This window comes from Cornus florida, unplaced genomic scaffold (assembly GCF_030987335.1).
Source record: "Cornus florida cultivar Cherokee Brave unplaced genomic scaffold, ASM3098733v1 CherokeeBrave_3.0.0_Hap2_Chr10, whole genome shotgun sequence".
Taxonomy (NCBI): Eukaryota; Viridiplantae; Streptophyta; class Magnoliopsida; order Cornales; family Cornaceae; genus Cornus; species Cornus florida.
This window is the reverse complement of record NW_026775580.1, coordinates 42,077,792-42,088,730: the sequence shown is the minus strand read 5'-3', so window position 1 is coordinate 42,088,730 and position 10,939 is coordinate 42,077,792. Positions and strand designations below refer to the sequence as shown.

At 35.8% G+C, this 10,939-nt stretch overlaps 1 protein-coding gene across 1 annotated transcript; it reads left to right on the top strand.

Moving 5' to 3' along the window:
• The first annotated feature begins 1,954 nt into the window (after positions 1 to 1,954).
• Positions 1,955 to 8,876, top strand: LOC132278871 (uncharacterized). The gene is made up of 3 exons (XM_059780766.1): positions 1,955 to 2,246; positions 6,073 to 6,609; positions 8,548 to 8,876. The coding sequence occupies exons 2-3, from the start codon at positions 6,100 to 6,102 to the stop codon at positions 8,704 to 8,706; spliced, it is 669 nt and encodes a 222-aa protein (XP_059636749.1). The 5' UTR covers positions 1,955 to 2,246; positions 6,073 to 6,099; the 3' UTR covers positions 8,707 to 8,876.
• Positions 8,877 to 10,939: the final 2,063 nt, after the last annotated feature.

Genomic DNA, 10,939 nt, shown 5'->3' with positions numbered 1-10,939 from the left:
TTTAGTCAATCATGGAGGAGGTGGATGTAGTCATGGAATCAAGCTCCAAACATGGCTCCATCTTCTTCTTCCTCTTCTTCTTCTTCTTCTTTTAAGCTCTAGAAATGGAGAGATAGTAGATTTAGAGATGTGTTCTTGAGATGTGCCTCCACTTCTCTCTTTTCTTCTAACCCTAATCTCTAACTTTTCTAGAGAGAGAAAATAAAAATTACAATGTAGAAAATAAAATGATAAAAGCTTCAAGTCCCCTTTTACAAATGGGTTGCTTCCCTTTATATAGAAGTTCCTTTTCTTAGTCACTAAGTCTAGAATATATGTCCAAAAATATCTAATCCCGCAACTTTTTGGTAGGTGAACTTTTGGGAGCGCACGGAAAAAGTGACAGCTTGCTGCCAGCATGTCCAGTTCGATCGATCCAACTTTTTTTCGATCGATCCAACTTTTTTCGATCGATCGAACTTATTTTTCGATCGATCCAACTTTTCTGATCGATCTAACTAAAAGTTCGATCGATCCAACTTTTTCTGCGATCTATCCAACTTTTCAGCTTTTCAGTATCAGCTTCTTTTTGCTCCAAATCAGCCTCTTTTTGCTCCGGATCATCGCTAAGACTTAGTTTGACTCCAAAAAGGCCTTTAGAACTCATTTTTAGCCCATTTTAACATTATTGACCTGAAATAGATAAAAACACAAATAAGTACTAAAACGGGTAAATAAGATAGATAAAGGTCCTATAATACTCAAGCTTAAGGGGTTTAAAAGTGTACTTTTGAGCTCTCATCAGGCAACAATGGTGGCGTTGGTAATGATGGTGGTGGAAGGCAGTGGAGGTAGCAGTGGTGAAATGCGGAGGTGGTGGTGGTGGTGATGGTGGTGGTAGGGGGGAAGGGAGTGGTGTAGGTTTAGTTGTGAAATAGATTTTTATTTCAATGGAATGGTCATTCTTACTTTAAAATTACATAACAAATAAATGAATGATTGGAATGAACATTCCATTTATGTACACCAAACACATCATTATATCCTTGTAACTTTTTTTTTTTTTTTGGCGACTCGTGAATCATCATATCTCAAGTTCAACACGCACGTGAATATAGTTTGAGCTTTACCGGATTAGGGTGATGGGCGTCGTCCCGTGTATTAATCAAGGCAAAGCCTTGGACATTCTAAAAAAAAAAAAAAATTATTATTATTGGCTTGAATACCCTGCAATAATAGAGTAGATATTGGTCATCCCAGTCACATGCATACCCATATAATCAAATATATTATATTATCTCTAATTTTAGTGGAACAACTTATTTTTTATTTTTTATTTTTTATGATGATGCAAGTCATTGGCCATATATTAATGACTTGGTATTCCTGGGCATTTAGCTCGATATTGAAACAATGTCTTTTAAAATTGTCAAAATAATATCCAGTATTCATAAGTTTTACAATTTTATTTTTTTAATTTAAAGATAAATAAGTCTTACAAATTTTTCTTTAGTAAATTAAATATACTCTTGCCAAATTAAGTATAAAATCAACCTTCATTTTACAAAATTAGACAAAAATAGAATTTAATAAAAAGGAAGAAAATACATTTTATTGGTTTTTTATAGATTAGTTTAAAAAATATTATTATATAAAGCCATAATGTAATATTATTAAGTAAACTAAAACTTAAAATAAACTATAAAAATAAAAATAAAAATTCAAAGTTATACCAATTGAAGAATAAAATTAATAAATAATAAAATTTTATTTTATATTTAGTAAAGTTATAAATTTTAAAACCATATAAACTAATGTTCTCTTATATATAAATAATAATGTATTAATATAATTTAAAATTTTAAAAATAAATTAAAAATACTCTTTACCAAATGTATTTTATGTTTTTGTTTGAGTAATTTGGCTACAAACTGAGTAATTTGGCTACAAACTCAGCCAAACGTTTTCATATTTCTTGAACCCCTCTTTTGTTTTAGGCGCTGCAAAAACACAATAGGGGCCTCAATATCTGCCTCTTCACTCCAATCCGGCCCTTTTCTCTCTCCACCCGCGCAACACAAAGCCACCGCCGCCCCTTCTCCCTCTCTCTCCACCGCCCACCCCTTCTCTCTCTCCACACTTAATATTCTCGCTCTTCAAGCCCTCCCTTGAGGCCTGAAACCCTACAAGAGCTCGTGAAAGTGATCAAAGGCAGCCTCTTGGCTCTCGACACCGAAACCGTTGCCCAATTTAAAGCCCTTGAAAAGGTTTTCCTATGTCCCTTCCTCTATCTCTCTCTCTCTCTAAATGCATATATCACACACACATTTTCATCCTACCCACATATCAGGTCTTACTATTTATACTCAAATATTGATGCTCAATTTCGACTGCACGCTCGGTGCTCACTGCATTTCTCTCCAATTATTCACTGGATTTATGTGCGAGTTCTTACAAATTAATATCATTACAGTATAGTTTTGGTATTTAGTTGAATTGCTTTCTTTATTGTGAACTTTGATTATTGTGAATTATTCATTCTTTGTCTTCGATTGTTGATTGGAATTCTCTGATTACCGTTTGTATTTACTAGTAGGGTTACTACCTTCCCGATGAAATACCTAGGAGGATTTTTGAAATGGTTTCGGATATTGGGTGTTAACTTTCACATATATACTCGCCATAGACATTACTGGTGCTCATATGATGCCAATTTCAGCGTGCGTTTAATTAGAGGAGTTGTGAAATGTGGAAATTGAAACTAAGCTTATCATTTTTTGGTAATTTTTATTTTCTAAATGTAGGTCATATGCTTGATAAATTTCCCAAATTGTAACTGAATATTGCAAATATCTTTTTTACTCTCATAGTCTCATTGGATGCACCTAAAACTGGTACTACACACACACATATATAATACTCAAATATTTATAAATATATAGATATCTATTAATTTAACAAATTGTGTATTTAATTTTTATCAATTATATATAATATCCAACTACATGTTTTTTTTAATGTATATATGTGAATATATAATACGAAAATTGTATACATTTTAAATTTTACAAATCAAATTTATATTTAGTATGCATATTAAACATGTATGTAATATCTAATTAAATATTTAATGAAACTATATAAAGTACAAGTTATGTAAAACACAATTCCGGCAGTAGAAGTATAAGTTATGGATAACACAATTCCAGCAGTAGAAGGCCAAAACGGTACTTTTGCCCATGTAAAAACTTCTTTTGGGGCTAAAACCGTCAATTCACGTGTGACGTGTCGGATGAGTCTTTTCACAAGCTCAAAGGGTGGAAAAGGAATTTTGCATGGTGCCAGAGGTCTAACACGACATTGGGCTAATGACGGGGGAGTGGGTATCACGCGACAAATGTCACGGGTTGTAGGTATCACCTGCTAAACTGAGCATCTACTTGCAATAAATGTAAACCTCAGGGGGGTGTCAATGTAATTTACCAAAAATTATTTAAATAAAATCCTTTAAAGTATGCATGAGGCAAAGAGCAATAATGTGAAATTGTTATCCCATAATTACACTCAAGTATTTTGAACCATTCACGCAACGCACTGCATAAATAGAGTTGGGGGCATGTTTGTCACTTGAACTAATAAGGTGAAAGAAATTTATTTTAGTGCCCCATTTTTCATTCAAAGTCTCTCTCTCTCTAAACATATGGTTTTGTTGTTGTTGTTGTTGAGCAAAGTGAAATGATTAATCTTCCTTGTTGCTTAATAGTTGTCACCATTACTCAGAAGTTATTTGCTGCTTTTATTGATATAACTCTATATTGTGTTACTTGTTATTGTGATACCATTTCGTTAAATATAGTCCCATGTCTCTTCAAATTTCAATGTGTCAATCTTCCATTACTAACTTGTTGCATATGAATTTTTCTTCGTATTTCGGTCTAGAATTTCTTTTCATAATATGAACTCAGTTTCATGCCCTGGAATAGTTGGAATACATTCACTTGATACGCACTTTAAAATTTATGTTTAACTCATGGACTATAATGATTTGCATCTTCAAAGGCACCATAATGTTTCTCTTTAGTGCTTTGAGAGTCTCTCTCTCTCTCTCTTTTTCTTTTTTTTTTCGTGTATACCATGATAATACTCTACTTCTAATGAAATTCTAATCAATTTCTCAGTGAATTTGGAAGATTTGAGTTTTAATTTTCCTAGAGCTTTTAGGTTTGATTTGGGTTATACCAGTGTCTTACATTATCGGTTGATCTCTAATCTCATTCATGATTCATGCATTTAAGTTTGATCCATGGGTTACCTTAATATGTTTTCAGTCTGATCTTTTCTTAAATGAGAATTCAAAGCTGGTTGCACCTAATGAGAATTCAGCTTCTTCTTTTCTTTTCTTTTTTTCAATTTCCTTTCCTTTCCCTAAAAGTGGGAAATACTTTGTAGCTACTCTCCAAATTAATTTATCTTCTTTATTGCTATTATTGCTGCTTTTTTATTCCTCACAAATATCATCTTTCCCCCAGAATGTTTATTATTGCAGCTTCATCATTTTTCAATTTTCATTGGGACTTCAGCATTTCTCAATTTTCCTTGAGACTTGGTTACTTGTCTTGATCGAGATCCCCAATTATCTGATCATGTTCACAAGCAAATTTCTATTGAGAACATATTCAAAGTGAAATTCAGCATAGGCTTGATTTTTCTGTAGCTTTCTTTTTCTTTTTTATTTCTGATGTTCGTGCAGTAATAGAGGTCTACCAAGTGATAAGTCAGACCTTCACGAAGTTACTCTTTTTATTTGAAGAAGAGGCAGAGTGAACATCCTCAATTACACTGCTTCTGATTTTTACATTTACACTCGACAACTTTGGTATATAAATTTGGATACGTTTTGGCTAAAGCTATTTTAAAATTCTGGTATCACACTATTACTTAATGGGTTAGTTTTTTAACTTAATGATCATTGTGTATAGTTCACAATGTCTCTCCATGTATGCAGAACTAATCATTGAACTTCAGTTTTAGTTTGATCGCGGTCTGTCGGTTGGTATCTATTGTTCCAATAGGGGAAGCACGGAGTTCAACTCCTAATTGGCACATATTCATGTGCATAGTTATCCCGAAAAAGAAAAAAGGGAAAAAAGAAAAAAGAGAAAAGGAAGAAGAAAAGGATGCTATTCTTAGATAGTAGCTTGTTACACTCTTGTTCTGTTTTAATTTCATGATGTACCTATAAGTTGTTTTATTCTTTCTTTTACTGTGCTTGGTGGTTTTTATGCAAATTCATATTTTGTTTTTTTTGTTTTTTTTACCAATTCCGAGAGTTCCCACATGGGAATAGGCCTTATTCATCAGTTGGACACTAATTCACATGAAGCGAGAGTGAGAGGGAGAGCGAGTTTGAGAGTGGGAGCGAGAGTGGGAGCGGGAGCGTGACCGTGAAAGCAGCAAAATTAAGTAAAAAATAGTGGGAATGGGAACGAGAACGCGCGCGGAGCGTGAGAGCGGCACCCGTTGTGAAGGATTGTGCAACTTAGGTTGGACATATAAATCTGGAAACTTTTTCTTAAAGCCATTTCAGCTTCTCGTTTTACTTGAGTTTTTTTGAAGTAATCCGTTTTTCTTCATATGTGCATTATGTTTCTGTTTTGTTGTGTATCTTGAGTCCTATACATTGAGCTTTTTTTTATTTTTTTTATTATAAGTCCGATACATTGAGCTTTAATCTCATATTTGTTTCAAATTAACCAATCTTAGACATTGCTGATCAATGCACTTGCGTTACGTTTTATTTTTCATCATGTTCCTGTGAAAGGCACTCATGTTCTCTTTTATTTAATTATGTGCCTGTGAGGTTTTTCTTCATTCTTTTGTAATGCAAATACTTATTTTTGAGTGGTGCTTCAAAATTAAAGCCCTAATCAATTTAAGGATGCATTACATAGAAAGTTTGCTCGACTATTTGTTTCATTTTTTCATTTTTTAGTTGCGTATTTTAATTCGATCTGCATTTTGAACAATGAGAATTTTGATAATGGTTTTCTTGAATTTTCCTCTTCATAATTGTTTCAAACTGCTTTCCCTCAGTGAATTCAAGATTCTGGACGTATAAGCATGGGTGTAAGTATCCATTTCCACAGGATTCACTCCAGAGATAGCAAGTCAAAGGATAACATGGGTTCCAAACAACCTCTATTTTGCTTGAAATGGCCATGGGATGGACATCAGAATCCTAACGCCCACAATCACTGCAGCTTTGAGGCTCCATGGCTATTCAAGTCTTTGCAAAATGTCACTGCCATTGCTTTCAATTTTTTTGACTCAATTCCAAAATCCCAACTTCCATGGTACAAATCCCCGGTTCAATTAAATGCTGGAATCAGCCAAAGGAGCAGTTTGAAAACAACAAAGACCTTGACTTCTGAAGAACAAGGAGAGGCAGAGCAGAGAGCACTAGCCTCTGCTTTGGCAAGTGGGAAAGAGGCTACGGTGGTGGAGTTCTACTCGCCCAAGTGCAGGCTTTGCAATTCCTTGCTTAATTTCGTCTTGGAAGTAGAGGGTAGGAATTCTGATTGGCTCAGCATTGTCATGGTTGATGCTGAAAATGAGAAATGGCAGCCTGAGGTACCTTGACTCCATCATGATTTTTTAATCTATTTGCCAAACATTAAAAGTAATTTGGCAGACCTGATGGCCTTCCACTTGAAAGCAATTATGTCTTCATTTTACTTCTCAGTTTAATCATTCATCACCTTTCTGAGTTATATATATATATATATAGATTCATATTTTTCTTGTTGAATATTAAGTAGTTGGCTGTAGGGATGTCAACGGGGTGGGTTCGGGACAGGGCACCTCTTTCTCAAACCTGTCCCACCAATGAAAAACTTTTCCCAAACCCGGTTTGGGGCATCCCACATTGAAGTTCGTTCGGGTTTGGTGTGCCCTAGTATACATCTTTTAAAAAAAAAAAAAAAAAAAAAAAAAAATTCTAACTTGAACAAATTTAAGATAAATTTTGTATAAAAATTTTAGTATAGTCAAATATTTAACAATCATAAGAACTAAAATGTTGTTGAAATTTAAAATTATCATAAGAAATAAATAATAAAAAATTTATAGCTAATAAAAGAATATTTATTTATATATTAATTATTAATCGGGCGTGTTTGAGCCTTTGTGGGTTTTAAACTCTCTTCCCAAACCCACCCCTAACCCTGTTAGGATGATCCCAAACCCATCCCAATAGCGGCGGGGTTGGTTAAATTGACATCCCTAGTCGGCCGTTCTATTGCTTAGGTAATGGGTAAGCCTTTGTAGATTTGTGATATGAATGAGCACTAGTAGTTCTATCTACAATAATTTGTGATTTATAACCAAATTCCAATTGAAATAAAATGTTTAGGATAAATCAATGCATTTTAGGAGGAATCAATGAAAGGACATCAATTCAAATCCTGGATTTTCGAATTGAGAGAACACTATAGTTTCACGAGTTAGTGTGATATTATGAGCTACTTTTTTGGTCAGTGTTGTTTACAGAAGCATGTCTAGGTATCCCCAAGATTTGGGACACAAGTAAAAGGAAGCTAAGTTTTATAAGAGCTCCTTATTTGAGCAAGCTAGTGATGATCTTTCAGTTTTATCTGAAGTTGCCTTCAAATTAGATAAAGCTGCGTTTTAAAAATTGGCAATTGCTAGAGTTAAGTTTGTGGAGTATTAAGTTCTGGCTTTGCAAGTGGTAAAACAGGCTCACTTCCATCTGATGCACTGAACAACACCATTTAGAAGATCTGGTGAGACAAGTTTATTGATAAATAGGCTTTCTCTTTTTTGGTCGACACTAGTGGTGTCAGGCCTTTTAGAGCATCCCATAGTCCACCATAGGGCGCATGCAATATCCCTGTCCTACATGCACGGGGCAATTATCGAAAATTTCCCTTGGGGTGGCCTCAAGAAGATTCAAACTCCCAACCTCCAAGATGTGAGGTGAGAGCCGTACTATTAGGCTATCCTCTTGGAGTTATTTATATCTTAGATTTTGTATCTAGCTTCACTTTGCGGTCATCGTGTCAGCTTTAAAAGCAAACTTTCTTTTGAGTATTTTTTCCCATCACGTTTCCTCTATCTTTTGTACTTCTCTGGGCTGCAAAGTTTTAAGCTAAAGGAAAAAGATTTTCTACAGAAGGTTTAGAAGAAAATTCAGTTGCTATAAATTGAAATTAATTGAATTTTTAATGTTGAGTTGGTGGAATCTAAATTTTTTAATGGTCTGCCATTTATTTATTTAATTTTTTTCCTTCCTTCCTTTTTTTTTTAGCTTCGTCTGTCCGGCGAATTCTTCACCATATAATTTCTGCATAATTGAACTGCATTTTTTTTTTTTTTTTTCTAGTTGGTACTCACACACACTTGTCTCTTCCGAGACTTGAATCCCGGACCTCCCTTTGGAACGTAAGAGGCTGATAACGCTAGGTCACTGGCCGTTGGTTAATTGAACTGCATTTATTGCTACTTCATAAATGCTCCAGCTGATGTAGAATATAAAATTTTTATTTGCAGCTTCTACATTATGACATAAGATATGTTCCTTGCTTTGTACTGCTGGACAAATACGGGAGGGCACTAGCAAAGACGGGGGTTCCAAGCAGTCGGTTACATGTTGTAGCAGGTGTCTCTCATCTTCTCAAAATGAAGCGCCCACAGAAACATCAAGGATAGATTTCGAATTTATGTTTTAGATGGACAATAAAAGACTATTATCATGTGAGTTTTCATGTGGGTAATGTTTTTTGGATCTCACATTGATTAGTCAGAAAACTATAAGCAACTTATTGGAATGGGCAAAACCTTTGTTTCTTAGGCTTTAAAATGCAACTTTTCACAGGCAACTTTGTCAGTCCTTCGTAAGTTTAGGGAGAGATATGTCTTCCAATTTTTCTAATTGCGCATGTCATTTACTGTTGTTACTGCCTGATAAAAGTAGTTGTACCACAATGGTCAAGAGCCTATATTTGTGGTGGCGAGAAGAAATAGGGTTAGGGGTTCAACTGGACTTGAAATGAATGAATATATTTAATTTTACCTATCCCATTGCTTTTTACTGGAAATTATGAATAAGTTGCAGCGAATTGCTCTGGAAATTGTCGTAGCTCCATTGATTCTCATGCTAGCTTTATGTATCATCACATTGTTGCAATAGTTGTAGCTATATAACTCTTTTTTGCGTTGGGCATTACTTTGTCGCCTTTTTAGTATAATGCCTTCAGAGCGGGTGTGTCCATGTTCAAGCCCCCCTTCCCCTAGTTAATATCTTGTTTTTCCACATCGTTAAGAATGTGGTGTAAGAGGTACCTAGGAATAGGAAATGGAATGAGTTGCATGACCATCACATCACCTTCAGCAATGTTAATGTGTGTTTGGGAGTGCTAAGGCTGCACTTTGAAATTGGAAAATTTGAGTATTATTATTATTTTGGGTGAAGTACAATGACACCCCCTAAAGTTTGGGGTAAGGACAGACAAATATAAGTTGGCTTATTTTTAGACAATAACACCCCCTCTGGTTTGATATAGTTGACAAAGACACTTTGGCAATGGTGAATTGATGTTAGTGCCCTTTGACACATTAAATTATCAATTTAAACAATACAATCATTTTTTATTGACTAAAATACCTTTGGATCTAATAGGTGTAAATGGGTTACCGGGTACAACCCATTTGAAAAACTCATTTTTTCCCTCTCCTCACCCTCTTCTTCTTTTTCCCCTCTCAAATCCTAACCCTAACCCTAACAAAGCCACCACTGCCTCTCCCTCAAACCCACCATCGTCTTCATCTCCAAAATCACCCACTGTAGTGCATTCACTACCGTCGCCACCACGACGATGAGGGAGCCGTCGCCACCATGACATTGAGGGAGCCGCAACAAAGCCCCAAAAAAATAGAGGCCGGTTAAATCTGCACGTACGGATCGACCGCAACAGAGCCCCGCAGCGGTTTTGACGAGCAAAGAGTGAACAACAATGAAAGGTCGAGCATGACAGTGAAACTGTGACAATAGAAACCTTTGAAGAACTCGCCGATAACGAGCAAGGATGTGCTTGGTCAACGACGAGCAAGAAGGATAACACAAGACGACAGTGAGTGTCGGTGGATTTCTAAGGGATCTTTGGGGTTCGGTCACGAACAAGGGTCACCGGGATAACATGGGCGTGGAGATTAACGAACTGAGATGGGTCGCCATAACTGAAACTGAGGATCACTAAAGCTTTCCGTTTGGTACTTTGGCAACGCCTGTAATGGTTTCCATTTGCAAGGTATGCTAGGTCGGAGGTTGTTTCAGGTCCCACAACTGATGGTGGTGGTGGAGGCCGTAGACGTCACCACCACCATCGCCATTCCCCACCACACAACGCCACAACCATCATCCCAACAACCGCTATCCTCATAGTCGACAACTGCTGCCACCATCCCAATAGTCGATAACCACCACCACTGTGATACCCCCATATTTCCACGTGTAGGTTGGCTAGGCCCACACCCGAAAGCATGGGGATATAACAAACAAACTGGCAATAAACGAACACAGAATACAAAAGGATGAATAAAAATAGATAAAAATGCTGAAATGAAAACTAAAATGATAATCCAATATTTAAATCCTCGGAATAAATTTCCATTAATTAATTCTTCTGATACAATTAATCCTTCAGTAATACAACTCGGGAATCTATACTGTGTGGACCCCTAGAAAACCAAAACTGAAAAGTAAAAGTAACAACTGTCTACATCTGAAAACTAAAACATAACTGAAACTCCTATGTAAATTCGGAAGAGTGAAGTAGACTGGTCTTTGCTCAGCACGAACCATCTTTACACCTGACGAATACCTGAAAAATAATAATAGGTCAGGTCCACGAACAAGTTCTACTCTACTACATTCCAAACAGAG